Source organism: Macaca fascicularis, chromosome 13, assembly GCF_037993035.2.
Source record: "Macaca fascicularis isolate 582-1 chromosome 13, T2T-MFA8v1.1".
Lineage (NCBI taxonomy): Eukaryota > Metazoa > Chordata > Mammalia > Primates > Cercopithecidae > Macaca > Macaca fascicularis.
Genome location: NC_088387.1, coordinates 96,461,931 through 96,485,958, shown reverse-complemented (window position 1 = coordinate 96,485,958; position 24,028 = coordinate 96,461,931). Strand labels below are relative to the sequence as shown.

General features: G+C 38.9%; 1 protein-coding gene and 1 pseudogene across 4 annotated transcripts in view; one reads left to right on the top strand and one right to left on the bottom strand.

Annotated features, from left to right (window-relative positions):
* The window catches only part of ASXL2 (ASXL transcriptional regulator 2), a 155,154-nt gene that overhangs the window by 28,506 nt on the left and 102,620 nt on the right, over nucleotides 1-24,028 (bottom strand). For all 4 annotated transcript variants that reach the window (XM_045369653.3, XM_074012182.1, XM_065527300.2 and 1 more), the window contains 3 exons: nucleotides 9,608-9,708; nucleotides 6,558-6,684; nucleotides 5,405-5,548 (listed from right to left, as the gene is read on the bottom strand). In XM_045369653.3, the coding sequence (XP_045225588.2) occupies nucleotides 5,405-5,548; nucleotides 6,558-6,684; nucleotides 9,608-9,708 (372 nt within the window). The remainder of the gene's footprint in view (nucleotides 1-5,404; nucleotides 5,549-6,557; nucleotides 6,685-9,607; nucleotides 9,709-24,028) is intronic.
* LOC123568548 (U2 spliceosomal RNA) lies at nucleotides 6,841-6,967 on the top strand (annotated as a pseudogene).

Genomic DNA, 24,028 nt, shown 5'->3' with positions numbered 1-24,028 from the left:
CGCTGAACTGTTGTATTTCCCCTGTTCTGGAGGAAAATCAAGATGGTTACTTTTAAGAATTAAAGACATATCACATTTAACTAAATATATTTAGAACTATGATATACCAATTTTTTAAAATGTGTGGTACATTTAAGGAATCACTAACCACTAAGAGAAATCGAGTGCATACCAAACTCAGTAGAGAGAAAAAAAAGGCTACAAGAGAATCAATATGAATATACCAAAAAAAAAAAAAAATTAGTAAAGCCAAAAATCCTTTTCAGAAATTTAAAAGAAGAGTAAGAAAGAGACTGCGAGTGGTGGCCCATGCCTGTAATCCTAGCATTTTGGGAGGCCAAGGCAGGCGAATCACTTGAGGGCAGGAGCTCAAGACCAGCCTGGCCAACATGGTGAAACCCCATTTCTACTAAAAGTAAAAAATTAGCTGTGTGTGGGGGTGGGTGCCTGTAATCCCAGCTACTCAGGAGGCTGAGACAGGAGAATCACTTGAACCTGGGAGGCAGAGGTTGCAGTGACCTGAGATCGCGCCACTGCACTCCAGCCTCGGTGACAGAGCGCGACTCTTTCTCGAAAAAAAAAAAAAAGAATAAGAAAGGAAACAAGAAACACAGCAATAGGATAAAAAACTAAGACTGTGGAAACAAGTCCAAATATTAACAAATACAGTAAATGTAAATAAATAAAACTCATCAAATGAGAGCTTGTCACTGGGTTGAAACCAAAACAAAGAAATTTCAGCCAGTTATAAGCTATTTAGAGAGAGATTATGTAAAGCACAAGGACACAGAAATGAAGTCACACATGAGGCAAAAACTAACCATGCATTTATTAACATCAAATGAAAGATTCTTTTAGTAAAAACACTTATTGATGATAAGGTAAATAAACATTCAATCCATCAGAAAGATTTTAAACATGAAAACATCCAATATAAAGTAATTTCAAAACATGTGAAATAAAAACTGAAAGAACAGGGAGAACTGGACAAACCCACCACTTGGATAGGAAATTTTAACACGTCTCTCTCAATTATTAATAAATCAAGCAAACCAAAAGCAGCTATCACTCACTTAAAAAGCTGATTTCAGGCCAGGCGCAGTGGCTCATGCCTGTAATCCCAGCCCAGCACTTTGGGGGGCCGAGGTGGGTGGTATCACGAGGTCTGGAGTTCAAGACCAGCCTGATCAACACAGTGAAACCCTGTCTCTATTAAAAATACAAAAATTAGCCAGGACTGGTGACATGCGCCTATAATCCCAGCTACTCAGGAGGCTGAGGCAGGAGAATTGCTTGAACCTGGGAGGTGGAGGTTGCAGTGAGCCAAGATCATGCCAGCCTGGGTGACTGAGCAAGACTCCGTGTCAAAAAAAAAAAAAAAAAAAAGCTGATTTCAGATTAACAAGCTTCCTCTAACAAACACAGAATTATGTGTTGAACGACTAGAGTATACCTACAAAATTCAGATTAGCTCAAAAAAAGGAGGTCTCAGTAAATTTTGAGTAACAGTAGTGCAGTAACAGCAACAACAGCAGCAGCAAACTTATATAGGGATTCCTAAGTGCCAGACACTGTTCTAAGCATTTACATATATTCATTCATTTATTTGTCATACAACCCTATGAAGTAGGTAACTATTACCACCCCATTTCACAGATGAAGAAAGTGAGACCCAGATATAACTCGCCCAAATCACATTGTTAAGTTAGTGTAGGAATTTAAACCCAGGCAATTTGATTTTAAAGTCTTTTGTTCATCAGTATACCACATAGGCATAAGCATCACACAGTTCATGCATGATATCTGACCAGAGGCTTCATAACAAAAAGATAAACAAAAATCCCTATATATTTGGAAATTAACAACAACAAACCAAAAAAACTTCAAAATAACTCCTGGGCCAAAGAACAAATTACAATAAAATTTTAAATCTTTTCAAAGTGAATAATAAAAACAGTGTCTAAGAGGTAAATGTTATCCATAAATTCAAATAGTACCTAAAGATACAAAATAAAAACAAAGGTTTCTACATTTAAATTCAACCTTCCTGCCAGAAATGACATTTTAAATTGGATGACATGAAATCACAATGTACATGTTAATCATATTTGGTTTTTAATTTCACTAAATATCTTGAACATTTTTCAAATTATCACCTACAAATTAATCTTCTTTCTTTTAAAAAAGCTGCATCATATTCCAACATACACACCAGGGGTGTCCAATTTTCTGGCTTCCCTGGGCCACACTGGAAGAAGAATTGTCGTGGGCCACACATAAAATACGCTAACACTAACTAATGTGCTGTAACAAAAAGGTAAATAAATAAAAATCACCAAAAAAAAAAAAATCTCATAATGTTTTAAGAAAGTTTATGAATTTGTGTTGAGCAGCATTCAAAGCCACCCTGGGCCACATGCAGCCTGTGGCAGGTTGGGCAAACTTGCTATACACCATGATTAATTTAAATGGAATACCACTGATGATAAAGGTAGGTGGCTATCAGTTTTTTGTTTAATATAAACAATGTTGCAATGCCTCTATAAACTTTTGAAAAGCAACAGCTTTGTTTGCTTTTCCCATATAATTAATAGAACTGGACTGTCAACCTTTCTTGAATAATTTTTACTATTTATGCATTCATTGTACCTGCACATCACAGTCAAACTTCAGTTAAAATGTTGACTTCTTAAAAGACTGGCAAGTAGTTGTGAATTATTTTCTACTACTGATTGAACTGTGTACCCTGAAGATACTTTTTTGTTTCAAAGTGGTCAGTTTAAGTTCTCTAATTTTAGTAAAGATGACTTACTCAAGTTTTTCCAATTAGGTTGCCGTAATCTATTATATTATACTTGAAATCTGAGGTATGTTTATTCTTCTGACTGAATCTGGGATGTAAAAATATATATTACCAATTTTACTGAAGTTAATAAAAATGATACCAATGTCAGCTAGAAAGTATTTTATATAAATTAGCTAATTTAGTTTTATCATTTATGTTTTACACAACTTCTTCCACGTGTTTTGAAAATAGTCATTGTGTGGCCAGGCGCGGCGGCTCACGCCTGAAATCCCAGCACTTTGGGAGGCCAAGGCTGGCAGATCACGAGGTCAGGAGATCGAGAGCATCCTGGCTAACACAGTGAAACTCCGTCTGTACTGAAAATACAAAAAAATTAGCCGAGCGTCGTGGCGGGTGCTACTTGGGAGACTGAGGCAGGAGAATGGCATGAACACAGGAGGCGGAGCTTGCAGTGAGCCAAGATTGCGCCACTGCGCTCTAGCCTGGGCAACAGAGTGAGACTCCATCTCAGAAAAAAGAAAATGGTCATTGTGGCTATGTTACAAAAATTTCCACACTATTTCCCTTAATGCTCATTTGCTTGAAAGAAGATGGACTTTTGCTTACTTCTCAGCCATCAGGTCAAACTTAAATAAACACAAATGGTGCTTTCTTTTTTTATGGTTAATTTTTCCTAGTTTTCCATGAAAGTTAAAAATTCCTGGTCCATAATTTCTCAATTTTATACCTCTACATTTCTTTTGCAATTTACTAAAATTTCAATTTTAACTGATTTTAAGTAGAATATGGGCTCCATGAGGAAGAAATACTGTTCTGTTCATCATCATAGCCCTAGGACTCTAAATCTGTGTTTGGCTTATTAGCATTCCTTCTATAGATATTTGTTTAATAAATATTTTTATTCTTAGCAGTGAAACTAAGGATCAAAGGGCACATTTGGTTTAAATATGTCATATACTAAATTAAGAAAATGTACAATCGCCTCTAGAATCAAACTAACGTTTTTTGATTTTTTTTTTTTTTTTTACAAAGCATTTGTCTGAAATATTGTTACTTCTGTTCTCACACTTAATACTTTAGATCAGTCTGGAATATGTAAATGAATACAGAATAAATTTCCCTCAGAATGTGTCAGCACTGCTATACTTTTAGCTTCCATGTTGCTGCTAAGGATGTCTGTACTCCCAATTCTTGAATCTTTCTATGTGAAGTATTTTTCTTCTTTCTGGAGGCTTTTTGTTACCTTTTCATGACCCTATATGTTTCAAGGATTTTTTTAAAAACGTGCCTTGGCATAGGTTTCTTTTCACTCATGTTTCTTAATCCCTATTACACACTTTTAATCTGGAATTCTGTGGCTTTTTACTCTAAATAATGTTCTTATATTATTTTTATCACATTCTGTTCTTCCTTTCTGATAGTCCTACTATGTGAGACATTGTACAAACTAGATTGTTGTTCCAAGTTTCTTACTTTTTCTCTCCTACTGAACCTCTTTTTCACTTTGACAGATTTTTCTAAGAAATTTCTTCAACTTAATGAAACATTATCAAGATGATCTCTGCTTAGCTGGGAATCTATATATTTGCCTGCAGGTTTTTTTCTAAGACTATTCAATGTCTTTAGGTACCAATCCACCAATCTCAAGCTGGACCATGATGAGAGGAAGAAGGAAGTAGTGGTGTTAGAAATATGTCTTGTTAGCATTTTGAAAGCGAAGGAGGAGAATCCCTATTCAATATTTACATTTTACTTGATTTTCCAGATTTCAGTACAGTGCCTCCTCATCTGCCCCCAGCTATGTTTGATATCCCTGAATTTGGAGTTTTTCTGGTTCAAATTTCACCTCAAAATAAACCTCCTGTCTCCTGCTGGGGTAAGACATCAAACTGCTTCTTACTAACTTTCAAACAAAATTTCCCCCTTCTCTTCTGTAATACGTCATATCCCCAATTCTTGAGCCTTCCTGGTGTTCTGCAGCCTTATGTGGCTGGTTTATCCCTGGCAACTGCTCTTCAGCTCAGTGAAAAATTCTATCCAGTTTTCATCTCTCAAAATTTGCTGACGTCTCTTGCCCAGCTGTGGTCTCCTTGTTTTCTTTGTCTGTATGGATTTGATCTTTTGTATTTCCATATTACCATTTCAATGGGATTTCAAAAGGAATAGAGAGAAGAAATCAGTCTGTCATATATATTTAGTTATAAGCCCTTCTTTCTTTCTTTACACAGAAATAAAAAATGAATAATGCTGGACAAAGCAAACTATTGGCAGAAAGGGAAATAAACCACAAAATGACTGATAATAGATCTTTCTCTCAAATACAGCTTGTTAAGAGGAAGACAGGAACAACATGAATACAGTCAAGAGCTCAAAGGTAAACAGGGGATAACAGAAGAAAGACATACGAAACCAATTCTGTTCCTGTTACTTTTCATTTCGTAACAGTAATTATGTTAGCAACAACAAAAGTTATGTCTAATCTTTGTTATGTAACTCAAATCTAAGTTGTAAGTACCTAAGTCAGGTAGCTGATGAATTTTAAACACGCAGCTGATAAATCATGGTAATGAAAACTGAAGTCTTTGTAAGCAAACTTACTGGTATGGAGTCTCTCAGATCTCTGGAATGACTTCTTCCCCAAGCCTAGCAAAGTATTTTCCACTTTAACTGAAGAAGAAAAGCTGGAGTTTGAGTTCTGAGGGCTGTTTGACTGTCCATCAGATTGCTTTCCCTCCCATGTTGCTAGGAGAAAAAAATACGTAAAGACTGGTAGCACTGAGATTATAGACAGAATCAATTAATCAATCATTCAACATTCACTAAATGAAGTTACGTATGAGGCAATGTGACCCTCCCTAATGTGTTTTGTTGAGAATTAAAGTCAAAGAGTAAAATAAAACTGTTTTTCCTCCCAGCATACTATTTGCTTCTAGTGGTAAATTTCCTTTCTCATAAAAATGCAGTTCTGTAAGATTCAGATTGAGTCTGGCAGGCCCATAGAATCAGCTTATGGTATCAAACTGAATTATGTAATACAATACAGAGTCTGTATGTAGAAAGTTTAGAGTAGAAACAAACACGCAACCACAACAAAAGATCCAAAGGCCTTACAGACATGTCCAAAATAAACTCAAAGGTTGTATGTATTCTTAGGAAAACCTGTTATTCTTACAGAAAACTGGCTAAGAGTTTAGTTTGCACCTCTTGGAAACATCAGATTTTAAGGTTGTTGATTAGAGGTTTCCAAACATTTATTAGATTAGACCATCTTGAAAGTCAGTCATTTATTTCCTTCTTACATGCAAATCCCAGTGCTAACGTTTTTTCGGAAACAGGGTCTTGCTCTGTCATCCAGGCTGCAGTGCGGTGGTGAGATCAGGGCTAATGGCAGTCTTGACCTCCCAGGCTCAACCAATCCTCCCACCTTAGCTTCCTGAGTAGCTGGGGCTACAGGTGTGCACCACTACATCCGGCTAATTTTGTTTGTTGTTGTTGAGACAGGGTCTCACTATTTTGCCCAGGCTGGTCTTGAACTCCTGGGCTCTGAGTTATTTTTTAATAACTGCATGATTATTTTGCATACAACTTCTCCCATTTATCCTTGAAAGATTTATATTGATGTTCTGGCAGTACAAGGATTGTGTAAGTAAATGTAATTTAAAAATAAATGATGTCATAAACAAATTAGGCAAACCAACACAAAAATACTGGGAAAAGAAACTTCCATTGAAAAACTGCCCAAACTGCTTACCAGGTTTGGCAGGTACAGAGTCACTGGCTGCTTTGACAGTCTTGAGAGAGAGATGCTGGTTGGAGGAGATGGATATGCTTGGCTTGCACTGCTGCTGCTGCTTCTTCTGCTGTTGCTGCTTTAGAGCCTATAAAGATAAAACAGACTATAAGAAACAAAACAAATCAGTTTTTTAGTAATAATATAAAGTAAATTACTTCTTTTTCAAATGGCAAGAAGCATGCTGATTGTTCCATTTCTTTGAAATCTATCAAAGCAAACAAAATCCTAAATTAAGCCAACTTTCGCTTCTTCGCCTTTTGGCTAAGATCAAATGTAGTATCTGTTCTTATCAGTTTAAATTAAGACAACTAAACACAAAGCCTAAATGATTCTTAGAGTTTGGATAGTTTTTGCCAGTATCATTCCTTTATATAAATGTGAAAAATAGTCATTAGCATTTTTTGGAACTTAAAAATCATTAGGTAAGCCAAAAACTTCCCAGTCTTGTAAGCAGAGACTGTATGTTTTCCATCATTTCTAGAAATGAAATTCTAAGCCTTATAAAAGAGCCCTGTCTGCATCAAACCTATGTAGAAATGTAAATATTTAGTTTATGCAGGCTTCAGAGGTACTATATATTTATAAAAGTTTGTAAATAACTACATCAGTTGTCTTGGGTGACAACAATGAGATCCGTCCCAATTATCAAATTTCAGCAATTTACAGCAATGCAATAAACAGAGGGGGAAGACTAGACAATACTGGTTCTAACAACAGTGTGGTTCCTTCTGTCTACTTCAGAATATTTTGATTTCTATGAGGTTCTTAATTTATAGAATATACTTGATAATACTATTTAAAATCAACAGAAAAAAACAAGAAATGCCTAAATTTTAATCACAAAAACATTATGAAGGCAACTTTTAACTTAAGGTTTTTTTAAAAAAAAAAAAGATAAAGAAACCAAGAAAAGTAATTTCAGGGAAAAAACCTGAAGTTTGACTTTGCTAGGTTGCCAGTTTCAAGATCTTAACACCATCATGTGGAAAAGTCTGGAACAACTGGCTACTTCTGGATTCCTATTCTCTTTTCCCAATATAGTTTCCTCCTGCTTAACATTTCACACTTATCTCTGGCTATGCTATAGGCACAATGGCAACAAATCATCTCCTCACTCTAAGTTGTCAACGCAGAAAAACAACTGAGAGAGCTCTATGTCTCGCTTAGGCTCACCTACATTTATAATAGGTTAGGCAGAAGCACAAAGTACATAAAATGGCTGTATTGACTGACCATTGATATGGCTTATTCTCTCACTCTTTGCAATTAGATCAGAAGATGTTCACAGACTTGCTGCAGATGCAGTCACCAGTATTCATTCCTTGCTCCTCACAGGACCCATGTAATTTCAGATTAATGTAAAATTTAATAGAACCACTTGATTGCAACTATTTCTGTTGTGATCGTGCACATTTATTTATTTATTTATTTGTTTGTTTTTTGAGAACTATTTCTGCTGTGATCGTGTACATTTATTTATTTATTTATTTATTTATTTATTGAGACGGAGTCTCGCTCTGTCACCCAGGTTGGAGTGCAGTGGCCGGATCTCAGCTCACTGCGAGCTCTGCCTCCTGGGTTTACGTCATTCTCCTGCCTCAGCCTCCCGAGTAGCTGGGACTACAGGCACCCAACACCACGCCCAGCTAGTTTTTTGTATTTTTTAGTAGAGATGGGGTTTCACCGTGGTAGCCAGGATGGTCTTGATCTCCTGACCTCATGATCCACTCGTCTCGGCCTCCCAAAGTGCTGGGATTACGGGCTTGAGCCACCATGCCCGGCCCATTTTTTTTTTTTATTTATTTATTATTTAATTTTTTTTTTGAGACGGGGTCTTGCTCTATTGCCCAAGCTGGAGTGCAGTGGCACGATCTTGGCTCATTGTAACCTCCACACCCTGGGTTCAAATGATTCTCTCATCTCATCCTCCAAAGTAGCTGGGATTACAGGAGGTCTCTGAACCCCTGACCTCAGGTGATCCGCCTGCCTTGGCCTCCCAAAGTGCTAGGATTACAGGCATGAGTCACTGTACCCAACAAAGTTAAGTATAGTATAATGTTAAAAAATCCAGGCCAGGTGTGGTGGCTTACACCTGTAATCCCAGCACTTTGGGAGGTTGAGGCAGGTGAATCATTTGAGGTCAGGAGTTCAAGATCAGCCTGACCAACATGGTGAAACCCCGTCTCTACTAAAAACACAAAAATTAGCCAGGCAGTGTGATCAGCACCTGTAAGTAATCCCAGCTACTCGGGAGGCTGAGGTGGAGGCTGCAGTGGGCAACAAGAGAAACTCCGCCTCAAAAAAAGAAAAGAGAAAAAAAGAAAGTCTAGCTGTGCAATTCTGTGTTAGTAGATTAAAAGAGAAAAATCTATGTGATCATCTCAATAAATCCCAAAGAAAACAAACCTGAAAAATTCAACACCTATTCATGATTTAAAAACACAGGTACAAACAAACGAAAGATTCTGAGCAAACTATGAACAAATTAGACACTTCAAAAATGTGATAAAAAGAGTATCTACCGGCCAGGTGCGGTGGCACACGCCTGTAATCCCAGGACCTTGGGAGGCCAAGGTTGGTAGATCACAAGGTCAAGAGATCGAGACCATCCTGGCCAACATGGTGAAACCTTGTCTCTACTAAAAACACAAAAACTAGCTGGGCGTGGTGGCAGGCGCCTGCAGTCCCAGCTACTTGGGAGGCTGAGGCAGGAGAATTGCTTGAACCCGGGAAGCAGAGGTTGCAGTGAGCCGAGATCGTGCCACTGTACTCCAGCCTAGCAACAGAGCAAGACTCCATCTCAAAAAAAAAAGAGTATCTACCAAAAACTTGTAACATGTGTTACAAAGAGGTGCATAAATTACTAAAACCACATTGGGCTACTGCATGAAAGTTCCACTGACAAGGGCCCAATGTAAAAAATTTTCAAAAAATATCCAAAGACTGCCGAGGTGTGCGTTTTTAATATAGGAAATTCTACTTGATAAACACAGACTAGCAATGCTTACCTGCTTTAGTGCCTTCTTGCTGTGCTTCTGTGATGGAGAAATGACTTTACCTGCTGGAATGGTGGGTGATGGGCAGCCTGACTGTGGGGAGGACGATGATACTAGGAAAAAAAAAAGTGACAATAAAAGATTTTTGTTAACAGAGATATCAAGCACCATTCCTTCCCCAATCATATGCTGCTACCTGGAGTAAGAACTATGACCAAACACTTTTGGGAACGATGTACTTTTTGGAGTTTTACTGCAAACAGCCTCTCTTTTCAGTTTTTTTCCTCAGAAAGTTCTAGTGAAGGATGATAGGATTGGGAAGGTATGAGTGTTAGTATTCCTTACTTTCCATTTATTAATTTTTCAATAGAATTGACTGAAGAATGACTCATCAAATCAGATAAAACTTAGAAAAGATTCTAGGGCCTTTTAGACAGTATCTATGGTCTCACAGTAAATCTAATGACAACATGATATAGTGGAAGGGCCTTGGGCTGGCAGTTTAAAATAAAGACATTAAGGCCATTCGACCTCAAAACTCTACCCTAGTTTTAATCCTTACATTCCTTCATCCTTTAAATCAATAGTTACAGGTTTACCAATGTGAGAGGGCATGTTAAGATTTCTCTAATGGAAGCAATTTGAATTTGCATAGGATGTAACACTCTCTACTTCATCACTAGCTGTTTTATATAGTCTGGCAGAGCTCAGCCAGACCTGAGTGGGTCTTATGTGAATGAGAGTTCTTTCTTTAAGAATCTGTACCTCTTAAACAGCAAGTAGATATTTATGTTCTATAAAATTAAACAATATGTGAGTAGTGTTTATGATACAGAAATTGCTGATTTAGTACCCTTATTTAAAAAAAACACACAACAAGAAATTATAATCACTACTGCTAGTGATGACTCTTGAAGAATGCATGTTTACTAAAGTCTTCCTCTATTCATAATAGTTGGACTGAAAAGGCCCAAATAGCAAAATGATATCCCATAGTAAGGGCAATAAGCTTTAAGATGTCATAAAAGTACATACAAGGCGGTGCGCGGTGGCTCACGCCTGCAATCCCAGCACTTTGGGAGGCCAAAGCGGGCAGATGACCTGAGGTTGGAGTTTAAGAACAGCCTGACCAACATGGAGAAACCCCATCTCTACTAAAAATACAAAATTAGCCAGGTGTGGTGGCATATGCCTGTAATCCCAGCTACTCAGGAGGCTGAGGGAGAAGAATCGCTTGAACCTGGGAGGTGGAAGTTGTGGTGAGGAGATCGTGCCATTGCACTGCAGCCTGGGCAACAAGAGCAAAACTCCGTCTCAAAAAAAAAAAAAAAAAAAAAAAATTACATACATACTGATAGGTAGGCTAGCTACCAGTCATAAAAATGTAGAAGCATATTTCATTTGTGTATCCAAGTTTTGGACTATGGTATTTCAATTTACTTAGGCGTCCTAAGAAAGGAATGCACAGTAGATGCATTTAAAGAAGACAGCAGCAAACAATTAAGATTATGACTTGGCCGGGCGTGGTGGCTAACGCCTGTAATTCCAGTACTTTGGGAGGCTGAGGCAGGAGGATCAACTGAGGTCAGGAGTTCAAGACCAGCCCGACCAATATGGTAAAACTCCGTCTCTACTAAAAATACAAAAATTAGCCGAGTGTGGTGGCAACATGCCTGTAATCCCAGGCACTCGAAAGGCTGAGGCAGGAAAATCCCTTGAACCCTGGAGGCGGAGGTGGCAGTGAGCCGAGACCACACCATTGCACTCCAGCCTGGGTCACAGAGCGAGAGCCCATCTCAAAAAAAAAAAAAAAAAAAAAAGATGCTGATTTATCGTCATACTTAGTTTAGTTCTGTATCCCAACCTTTATGAAAAAGTATATAATTTATATATGGAAAACAGCTGATGTACAAAAAGCTTGATGTTTAAAAATGGAGTTGAATAATTCAAGACAGTTCAGCTGCAAAAAGAAATCATAGCCTCGGCCGGGCGCGGTGGCTCACACCTGTAATCCCAACACTTTGGGAGGATGAGGCTGGCGGATCACGAGGTCAGGAGATCGAGAGCATCCTGGCTAACATGGTGAAACCCTGTCTCTACTAAAAATACAAAAAAATTAGCCGGGCATGATGGCAGGTGCTTGTAGTCCCAGCTACTCTGGCATGAACCTGGGAGGCAGAGCTTGCAGTGAGCCGAGATCGCGCCACTGCACTCCAGCCCAGGTGACAGAGCGAGACTCTGTCTTTAAAAAAAAAAAATCATAGCCTTAGTATACTTTGATACTGACCAATTTTTTTAAAATAGCTTTATTAAGCTAAAATTTATATACCAAGCAGTTGGGCATGGTGGCTCACACCTGTAATCCTAGAACTTTGGGAGGCTGAGGCAGGTGGAACACTTGAGGTCAGGAGTTTAAGACCAGCCTGGCCAACATGGTGAAACCCCTACTCTACTAAAATACAAAAATTAGCTGGGTGTGGTGGCACACACCTGTAGTCCCAGCTACTCAGGAGGCTGAGGCAGGAGAATCACTTGAACCCGGGAGGCGGAGATTGCAGTGAGCTGAGATCACGCCACTGTACTCTAGCCTGGGCAACAGGGTGAGACTCCATCACAAAAGGAAAAAATATATATATATATATATATATATATATATAAAAAATTCATATACTATACATATTGCCTAAAGTATAAAATTTGAAGCCTACTTGAGGGTGGAGGTGGGAGGAGGGTGAGGATCAAAAAATTACCTATCAGGTACTATGCTTATTTCCTGGGTGACAAAGTATTCTGTACACCAAGCCCCCATGACATATAATTTACCTGTATAAAAAACCTGCACATGTACCCCGAACCTAAAATAAAAGTAAAAAAATAAAATAAAATATTTAAACATATGCACACAGATCACAAGTGGGTAGCACAATGAGGTTTTTTTTATATTTAAATTTTTTTAAAAAGGATATTTTAAGCCCACAGCTATCTTTTTGTGATCCCAGCCGGTCACTATCCTCAAGGATGAGCACTACACTGACATCTAACAGCAGAGGTTACTTTTACCTCTTTTACACTTCATATAAATATTGTGCAGCAGAAACTCTTTTGTATATGTCTTTTTACATTCTGTGGGCTGTTTTGAATTTATATGTAGTTTTCCATGTTGCGAATCATTTATTAGCATTGAATTCTGTTGTGAAAATATCACACAATTATTCCACTGCTTATGTACATGCAAGTGTTTTTCATCTGGGAATATTAGGAATAGTACTAGTATATAAATTCTAGAAAATGCATTGGTGACATAAAAATTTTGGGGTATATAGGTAGTAGTGGACTTGTGTTTTATGTTTTACATCTCTTCAGTTTTAGGTCACACTGACAGTTTTTCAAAATGCTTGTACAAAATTTTGAAGCCACCAGCAGTGTATGACTTTTCTACATCCTTGCCAACACTTGGTATTTTCTGTCATTTTCATTTCAATCTCCTGGTTGCTGTGTTTATATCAGGCTTTTCTCAGATAGCTAAGAAAGTTGAACACGTGTTAACACTTTTTTAGTCACTGAATAACCTCTATTTTGAAGACTGTTATTTTGTTTATCTTCCCGTGGTTTTATTAATAGCTGTCTTTTTCTTGTTGACTTATGGTAGTTCTTTATATATGCTAGATAGACGTCCTTTTTTAGTCTTCTGATATGGTTTGGCTCTGTGTCCCCACCCAAATCTCATCTTTTTTTTTTGCTTTTTGAGACGGAGTTTTGCTCTTGTCACCCAGACTGGAGTGCAATGGCATGATCTCAGCTCACTGCAACCTCTGCTTGCCAGGTTCAAGCGATTCTCCTGCCTCAGCCTCCCAAGTAGCTGGGATTACAGGTGCCTGCCACCATGCCCAGCTAATTTTTGTATTTTCAGTAGAGACAAGGTTTCACCATGTTGGCCAGGCTGGTCTCAAACTCTTGACTTCAGGTGATCCACCCACCTCAGCCTCCCAAAGTGCTGGGATTACAGGCACGAGCCACTTCGCTGGGCCCCAAATCTCATCTTGAATTGTAATCCCCACGTGTCAGCAGAGGGACCTGTAATCCCCCACGTGTTGAAGTAGGAAGCTGATTGGATCATGGGGGCAGCTTCCCGCAGGTTGTTCTCATGAGATCTGACGGTTTTTTAAAGGCAATTTTCCCTGCTCTTTCTCACTTCTCTCTCCTGCCACCGTGTGAAGTTCGCTGCTTCCCCTTCGCCTTCTGCCATGATTGTTAAGTTTCCTTAGGCCTCCCCGGCCATGTGGAACTGTGAGTCAGTTAAACCTTTTTCCTTTATAAATTACCCAGTCTCAGGTATTTATAGCAGTGTGAAAACAAACTAATACATGCTCTCTCGGTCTCTTTCTCCTCTTTCTGAGAAATACTTAAAATATATTTAAATAATCTCATTTGTTATTTCCCCAGTATATTAAATATCTTGTTTTATTTAAGGAATCATTCTCTATCTTAAGACCACAAAGATGTTATTTTCTGTTTTCTTTTAAAAGCATCAGGATTTAGGTTTAAACTTTGGTTTTGCAATCCATTCAGAATCAATTTGTTGTGTGACTAGTGATTGTATTTTCCCTGGTAAGCTAACAAAATTAAATTTATTCTGAAAATGTTGGGGGAAAAAACATAAAATTCAATGGCTTTCAGTATATTCACCAAGTTGTACAATCATCACCCCTCAAAAAACACCATACATGTTAACTGTTACTCATCTTTTACCCCATCTATGTTCGTGGTCCTAGGTAACCAGTAATCTACTTTCTGTCTTTATAAATTTGCCTCTTAGGGATATTTCATATAATGAAATCATATATTAGTGCTCGTTTATGAATGACTTTTTCAACGACGTGCTTACTTTTGAAGGCGCATCCATGTTTCAATGTGTATGGATACTTTATTCTTTATCGTAGAATAATATTCCATTGCATGCCTATGTCACGTTTTGTCTATTCATCAGCTGATGAACATCTGGATTGTTTCTACTTTTTGGCTATTATGAACAATGTTATGAAGAACATTTGTGTGCAGATGTTTTAAATATGTGCTTTTAGTCTCTCGGGTTCATTCCTAGGAGTGGAATTGCTGGGTCTTACAATAACTCTCTGTTTAACTTGAGGAACTGCCAAGCTGTTTTTCAAAATGGATGCACTATTTTTACAATTCCACCAGGAATTGTCTGTCTTTTTTACTTGGCCAATGTTTTTAAAGAAACAAAAGTAAAAGTTAAAACTATTAATTTTTTTTTTTTTTTGAGACGGAGTCTCGCTCTGTCGCCCAGGCTGAAGTGCAGTGGCCGGATCTCAGCTCACTGCAAGCTCCGCCTCCTGGGTTCACGCCATTCTCCTGCCTCAGCCTCCCGAGTAGCTGGGACTACAGGCGCCCGCCACCTCGCCCGGCTAGTTTTTTTTTGTATTTTTAGTAGAGACGGGGTTTCACCGTGTTAGCCAGGATGGTCTCGATCTCCTGACCTCGTGATCCACCCGTCTCGGCCTCCCAAAGTGCTGGATTACAGGCTTGAGCCACCGCGCCCAGCCTATTAATATTTTCTTAATAACGTCTTGCAGAAATCTCAAGACTATATATTTCCTCGCCTACCCCAAATACTGCCTGATTACAAACAGAAAATAAAAAGCCAAAATAACTCCACTAGAAAATATAAGAATTCTACTTTGCAGCCCAGAAAAGTGACAATAAAGCTATCTGCAATTACCAGGACAAACTGCTTAGGATGTTTACCCTTAAGCCAAACACCTTTTTTTAACAAATTAAACCACAGCATTTAACTAAGCCAACCAAAATAAATCATGAAAATTACAGGACCCACCAGTATAAACATTTCCCAGAGTTGACTTAATGCTAAGTACTGGTCTATGAAACTTAAACAGTACTCTAACTTTTTTTATTATTTTATGTTATTTTTGAGACAGGGTCTCACTCTTGCCCAGGCTGGAGTGCAGGGACATGATTGCAGCCCACTGCAGCCTTGACCTTGCAGGCTCGAGTAATCTCCTACCTTTACCTCCTGAGTAGCTGGGACCACAGGTATATGTTATCACATCCAGGTAATTTTTTTTGAAGTTTTTTTTTTTAAGAGATGGGGTCTTGCTATGTTGTCCAAGCTTGTTCTAACTTTTAAAATATTAAAGATTCAGTATTACAATCAGCAAATAAGACTTAAATACAGGCCTGGCACAGTGGCTCACACCTATAATCCCAGCATTTTGCATGGCGGAGGTGGGAGGATCACTTGAGGCCAGGAGTTCAACATCAGCCTAGGCAACATAGTGAGACCCTGTCTCTAGAAAAAAAAATTTTTTAATTAGCTGGGCATGGTGGCATAAACTTGTATTCCCAGCTACTTGGGACGCTGCAATCCAGCCTAGAGGGTGACAGTATGAGACCCTATCGTTTTTAAAAATAAAAAAACAAAAAAATAAAAACACTTAAAGATTTAAACTTATCTCTGTTGAGAAACTTATCTCTTACAATTCCTTTTAGTGACTATGCTATCTTCGAAGACATATAATTTTATTATTAGTAACAGCAGACAAGTATCTCCTATATGCTTAACACTGTACTAGGTTCATTTTAACAGGAGTTCATTGAACTCTCATAATTACTCTCTCTCTTAGGGTAGTTTTCTTTCTACCCCTACCTAAACTCCTCAAATTATACTTCTAGAAATAACTAAGAAAGACAGTTTGATTGGCATCCTTATGATATTTTTCTATGCAAATAAAAATACAAAAAGTTTCAAGGCTATATATTTATATACAAAAATAAATTTCAAAGATACATATTCATCTGCATATTACGATGGTATTATCTAAGTTTTACATATCAAGAAATTCAATTAGTTTGCCAAAAGATATATAGCCAGTAAGGAGCAGAGCCAAGATTTGAACTTCATTTTCAGAGTAATGAATAGGTAACCTATAGCTGGCTGATAATGGTGGCCACCAAAAAGATATGTCTACATTCTAAGCTCCAGAATCTGTGAATGTTACTTTATTTGGGAAAAGAGCCCTGGCAGGTGTAACTGAGTTAAGGATCTTCAGACAAGAAGATCATCCTGGATTATCCACCAAATGGATCCTAAAGCCAATGACAAGCCTCTTCATAAGAGATGCATAAGGGAAGACACAGGCAGAGACTGGAGTAATGTGTTCATAAGGCAAGGAAGTCAATAAGAAAAAGCCTAGAGAAAGCAAGGAGCAGATTCTCCCGCAAAGCCTCTGTAGGGAATGCAGACATGCCAACACCTTGCTTTCAGACTTCTGGCATTCAGAACTGAGAGAATAAATTTGTTTGCTTAAGCTGCCCACTTTGTGATAACCTGCAACTTCAGAAAACTCATACAACACCTAAAATCAACAAGTTCTCATAGATGTTTACATATGTGAAATATTTAAATCAAATGCAATTATCAAAGATAGGATACTATACACCAAACTACATGTAATGTTTTAAAAATATATATTTAGCACCCAAATTGAAACATTTTGACCTAGTGGGACCTCCTTCAAGTTGTAAACTGTCTTGGGGATATGGCTCCACCCATATTTGACAGCTTTTTTAATACCTGTCACAGAAAGTTGTCCCAGGCAAATCTTGCATAACTTTTGGCCCAGACCTGGATCAACTACTTCTTCAACAAACTCTGACATCTTTAAATTGGAAATGGCATTAAAAGACTATGGTGTGCACACCACACTAGGAGTGCTCACTGTCAACAGGTTACCACTAGTTCTAAACTTTTCAGTGGCTAGAACAAGAAGTCATCATTTAGAAAGAGAAAATGAAATTCATGCTTGGATACCAAATTTGAACTGAAGATTACAGAGCTTTAACTTAACTTTTCTGATTTGGTTTTTTTTTTTTTTTTTTTTTTTTTTGAGATGGAGTCTCCTTCTGCTGCTCAGGCTGGAGTGCAGTGGTGCAATCTCGGCTCACTGCAACCTCTGCCTCCTGGGTTCAAGCGATTCTCCTGTCTCAGCCTCCCAAGTAGCTGGAATTACAGGCACCTGCCACCATACCCAGCTAATTTTTTTGTATTTTTAGTAGAGACAGGGTTTCGCCATGTTGACCCGGCTGGTCTTGAACTCCAGACCTCAAGTAATCCACCCACTTCAGCCTCCCAAAGTGCTGGGATTACAGGCATGAGCCACCATGCCCAGGCTGATTTTGTATTTTTATCCTGTTTCTTCCCACCTAACAATCCTGGTTCCTAATACTACTACAATTATTAATTTGCTTAGTATTATAGATATAGTTTCAAAGAAACCATACAATATAATTATTGAAATTAAGACTACTGAATGAAGTTTAAGATTTGTCTCCTTCAACACCTGTGAAGAGGGGGAAAAAAAGGTTTATGTCTTGTCTCCCATACCTAAGCTACATCCCACAATAACTTATCTATCATTACACCACAAATTTGACATACTTGTTTGCTTTATTTCTTATTTCTAGGAAGTACATTAAAAATTTTAAATTACGTAACGTTACAAATCATATTACTTTCATACAAGTCTAGCTCTCTTCCTTAACTATACTACTCTACAGAAAATCATTTTAATAGGTCTTTGTTCGTCCTTTCATTTTTATTCATATTTTTCATTTTGTTAAAATACAGTATACATGTTTTAATACTTTTGTTTTTTTTCCTTTTTAAGACAGTTTCGTTCTTGTTGCCCAGGCTGGAGTGCAATGGCACAATCTTAGCTCGCTGCAATCTCTGCCTCCCAAGTTCAAGCAATTCTCATGCCTCAGCCTCCTAAGTAGCTGGGATTACAGGTGCCCACCACCACGCCCAGCTAATTTTTGTATTTTTAGTAGAGACAGGGTTTCACCATGTTGGCCAGGCTGGTCTGGAACTCCTGATCTCAGGTGATCCGCGCGAATCGGCCTCCCAAACTGCTGGGATTACAGGTGTAAGCCAAAATGCCTGGCCCGTTTTAATGATTTTACTTATTTCTTTAAACAAAAGATCATATACCACTGTCCAGTGTTTCAATTTTTTTTTTTTTAAAGACAGGGTCTTACTCTGTTGCCCAGGCTGGAGCCACTTTGATTTGAGTGAAAAAACTCAGTGTATCCTGGAGGATATCCTAGAACAGAACACGGAACTCTTCTGCATTCCTTTTAATAGTTGCATAGAATTCCATTGAGTATAACAACCGTGATTTCTTCCACCAGATTTTGTTGATGGGTATTTTTTGGGTTGTTTCTGGTCTTTTGTTTTCATGACGTCTTAACCAGTGGTTCTAAAATATGGTACCCAGAACAACATCATTACTACCTAAAAATGTACTAGAAATGAAAATTATTGGTGCAAGCCCAGATTACTGAATCAGATACTCTGAAGTGAGGCCCAGGAATCTGCACCATACTTTCTCTAGGTGATTCTGATACAAGCTCGAGTTTGAGAATCATTGATCTTAATATCTGCCATTTTGTATTTCTGACAGTTTATCTCTAAGGTTGATTCTTAGAAGTGAGTTTGCTAGACTAAAAGATAAACACATACGCTTCAAGAAGCATCAGAGAAAAAAATTTCTTCATTCTCAGGTTCTAAAAGAAATTCACCCATGTTTGGCCGGGCATGGTGGCTCATGCCTGTAATCCCAGCACCTTGGGAGGCTGAGGCGGGTGGATCACGAAGTCAGGAGATCTAGATCATCCTGGCTAACACAGTGAAACCCCGTCCCCACCAAAAATACAAAACAGCCAGGCGAGGTGGTGGGCGCCTGTCCCAGCTACTCGGGAGGCTGAGGCAGGAGAATGGCGTGAACCCGGGAGGAGGAGCTTGCAGTGAGCCGAGATTGTGCCACTACACTCCATTTCAAAAAAAAAAAAACAAAAAACAAATTCACCCATGCTTTCCTGTAGTACTTGGTTTCATATTTTACATTTATTATAACTTTAATTTCTTTGGAATTTATCCTGGAGAGAAATGAATGCAATTTCATCTTTTTGGGTATTGAGTTGTTTCAACATCTTTTTGCACATGTCTTAAAAAAGTAATGCTTGGCCAGGCACGGTGGCTCACGCCTGTAATCCCAACACTTTGGGAGGCCGAGGCAGGTGGAACACCTGAGGTCAGGAGTTTAAGACCAGCCTAGCCAACATGGTGAAACCCCTTCTCTACTAAAAACACAAAATTAACTGGGTGTGGTGGTGCATGCCTGTAATCCCAGCTACTTGGGAAGCTGAGGGAGGAGAATCGCTTGAACCCAGGAGGCAGAGGTTGCAGTAAGCCGTGATGGTGCCACTGCACTCCAGCCTGGGCAACAAGAGCAAAACTCTGTCTCAAAAAGAAAAAAAAAAAAAGAGATGCTCGGATTTTTTTTGTTGTTGACGTTGTTAGCGCAAATATATTCTTTCTTCATTATTATTTACACACATAGTGGCTGATTGCTACATATTAATTTTATTTACTTCTATTTATTTACAATCCCAAATTCTCTTTTTTTAAGACAGACTCACTCTGTCACCCAGCCTTGAATTCCTGGGCTCAAGGTATCCCCGTCTCCTAAGTAGTACTACAGGTACACGCCTGGTTTTTTTTTTTTTGAGACAGAGTCATTGCTATGTCGCCTAGGCTGGAGTGCAGTGGCACTCACGCAGCCTCTGCCTCTTAGATTCAAGCGATTCTTCTGCTTCAGCCTCCCAAACAGCTGGGACCACAGGCACGTGCCACCACGCCCAGCTAATTTTTTTATTTTTGGTAGAGATGGGGTTTCACCATATTGGCCAGGCTGTTCTTGAACTCCTGACTTCATGATCTGCCCTCCTCGGCCTCCCAAAGTGCTGGGATAACAGGTGTGAGCCACCGCGCCCAGTCTTTTTTTTTTTTAATTTTTTTTCATTTTTTGTAGAGACAGGGTCTTGCTGTTTGTCCAGGTTGGTCTCAAACTCCTGGCCTCAAGTGATCCTCCTGCCCCACCCTCCCAAAGTGCTGGAACTACAAGCATGGGCCACCAGTTCTCTTTGTAATCAGTATTTATCTCCACTGATTCTTTTGTGTTTGTCAGACACAAAATTATATCATCTGAAAAAAAGAAATAGTTTTACCTAATCCTTTCTGATTCTTGTCGTCGGTTACTCAAACTGCTTTCTCTTGCTTACCTGTGTTGACATAAACAACTCTAGGCCAGGCGTGGTGGCTCAAGCCTGCAATCCCAGCACTTTAGGAGGCGGAGACGGGTGGATCATCTGAGGTCAGGAGTTCGAGACCAGCCTGGCCAACATGGTGAAGCCCTGTCTCTACTAAAAATACAAAAAATTAGCTGGTCGTGGTGGCATACACCTGTAATTTCAACTACTCAGGAGGCTGAGGCAGAAGAATTGCTTAAACCTGGGAGGTGAAGGTTGCAGCGAGCCGAGACTGCACCACTGCTCTTTAGCCTGGGCAACAGAGGAAGACTCCATCTCGGAAAAAACAAAAAACAAAAAACACCTCTACATAATGTTAAGTAAGAATGGAGATAGTGGACATCTTGTTCTTGACTCGTTCTGGCTAAAACAGAAGCCACTAGTGTTTCCCCCTTAAGACACTGGTTTCTTAACTAAGTTAAAACGTTAAAGAGGAATTCACTAATTCTCAATTTTATTGAGCATAAAATTTATTCAAAGACCTTTTCAGCAAGCATAGAAATAACTTATTTTTCACATTAGCTTTGTTAATGTAATTAATAATAATAGAATTCATAGTAGTGATCATACTCACAATCCAAAAACCTATTTATGATATTATCATTTAAATGTATAGTTGGATACTATACAGTAAACTTTTATTATGATTCTGCCTCAATATTCATAAGATAATGCTCAGTATTCATAAAATAACATCTTTGGAAAATTTGTTTTAAATAATAATCTAGATGTTTTTTATTCTAGCTCTGGAACAGTGTTTAAAATATTAAGATTATTATCTTTAAACATATGGTTGAATTATAACTGGGCATGGTGGTACACACCTGTAATCCCAGCCACTCGGGAGGCTGAGGCAGGAGAATCGCTTGAACCCAGGAGGCGGAGACTGCAGTGAGCCAAGATCACACCACTGCACTCCAGCCTGTGGGACAGAATGAGACTCCATCTCAAAATAAATAAATAAAAATTTAAAAATAAGCATATGACTGAATTCCCCTGAAGAACATGTGGGTATAGTGTTCTTTTGAAGGGGAGTTCTAATACAGGTCTACTTCTACAGAAATGTATTTACACTTTCTATCTCTACTGGGTTCAATTTTTGTGCAGTGTATTTTCCTAGAAAAGTATACCATTTCATCTACATTTTGAAGTACTGTGAAAAAGTCTGATGGTTTTTTAATTTTGTTTTGAAATTTCAACCTGAATTTATATACTCATGGTTTTTTCCTTTAAAAAAAAAGTACGTTAACAAAGCTTGTCTATTATATTGATTCATTTTAAAACCAACCTTTTCTACCATTTTTCTCTTCTAATTTAGTAATTTTCATTATTTATTTTTATTATACATTATTTTCTTCAGCTACCTATTGGTTTACTTTATTATTCTTTTTTTTCTAATTTTTAGAGTAGTTTGCTTATTTTAGTTTCTCCTTACTGACAGGAGGTATTCAGTATTATAAACTGCCTTCCAGACTGGACACAGTGGCTCATGCCTGTAATCCCAGCGCTTTGGGAGGTCAAGGTGGGCGGGATCACTTCAGTTCAAGACCAGCCTGGGCAATGTGGCAAAATCTTGCCTATATAAAAAAATAAACATGGCCGGGCGCGGTGGCTCACAACTGTAATCCCAGAACTTTGTGGGGCTGAGGCAGGCAGATCACGAGGTCAGGAGTTCAAGACCAGCCTGGCCAAAATGGTGAAACCCTGACTCTACTAAAAATACAAAAATTAGCCGGGCATGGTGGCTCATGCCTGTAATCCCAGCTACTCGGGAGGCTGAGGCAGGAAAATCGCTTGATACCAGAAGGTGGAGGTAGGAGTGAGCTGAGATTGCGCAACTGCACTCCAGCCTAGGTGAAAGAGCGAAACTCCACCTCTAAATAAATAAATAAAAAGTTAGCCAGGTGTGGTGGTGTGCTGTAGTCCCAGCTACTTGGGGGGCTGAGACAGGAGGATCACCTGAGCCTAGGAAGTTGAGGCTGCACTTGAGTTGTGATCACGCCACTACCTCCAGCCTGGGTGACAGAGTAAGACCATGTCTCCCAACTTAAAAAAAAAAATCAAGAAAGTAGGTGGCACCAAACCCTTGTATATATAAGCCTCCTTCAGCTCTGGCTGCAAGTCTCACTTCAGGAAGATGATTAAAATGCTAACAGAAAGATTATGGCAGCAGAGATGATAACTATACAATATTTTAAAAGATTTCATGGGAATATAACGTATTGAATGCATAGTATAATGAAGAATGAACTTTACTCCCTATATTAATTCCCCAGACCTGTCATTTTAAAAAGTACATAACCTAGGTGACATAAAACAAGACACTTATTCTTTCACAGTTCTGGAGGCTGAAAATCCAAAACTGATGTGTCAGCAAGGATGGTTCCTTCTGTGAGAGAAGCTATTCCATCCCTTTCTCTTAGTTTCTGGTAACATCCAGCAATTTTTGGCATTCCTTGGCTTATAGTAGCATCATTTCAACCTCGTCTCCATCGTCACACGGCACTCTCTTCATGTCTCCATGTCTTCATATGACCCATCTTATAAAGACACCAGTCTTAGAGCACTAACGACCCACCCTACTACAGTATGACTTCATCTTAACTTACTAACTCTACAACAACTCTGTTTCCCAATAAGGACACATTCTGGGGTACCAGAGGTTATGATTTCAATATATCTTTTTGAAGGGGACACAATTTGAAGCATAACACTTGCTTTTATTTAGCCTATTTTCCAGAGCTATACAGATGGTGTGAACTTAACACTGTCATTCATTGAATATAAGCTATTATTATTATTGGTTAAAAATAAAACTATGGGGCCGGGCGCGGTGGCTCAAGCCTGTAATCCCAGCACTTTGGGAGGCCGAGACGGGCGGATCACGAGGTCAGGAGATTGAGACCATCCTGGCTAACACGGTGAAACCCCGTCCCCACCAAAAATACAAAAAACTAGCCGGGCGAGGTGGTGGGCGCCTGTAGTCCCAGCTACTCGGGAGGCTGAGGCAGGAGAATGGCGTAAACCCAGGAGGCGGAGCTTGCAGTGAGCTGAGATCCGGCCACTGCACTCCAGCCTGGGCGACAGAGCGAGACTCCGTCTTAAATAAATAAATAAATAAATAAACAAATAAAACTATGTATAAACTAATAGATTTTTAAAATTAATTTTGCGGAGGCTGAGACGGGCGGATCCCGAGGTCAGGAGATCGAGACCATCCTGGCTAACAAGGCGAAACCCCGTCTC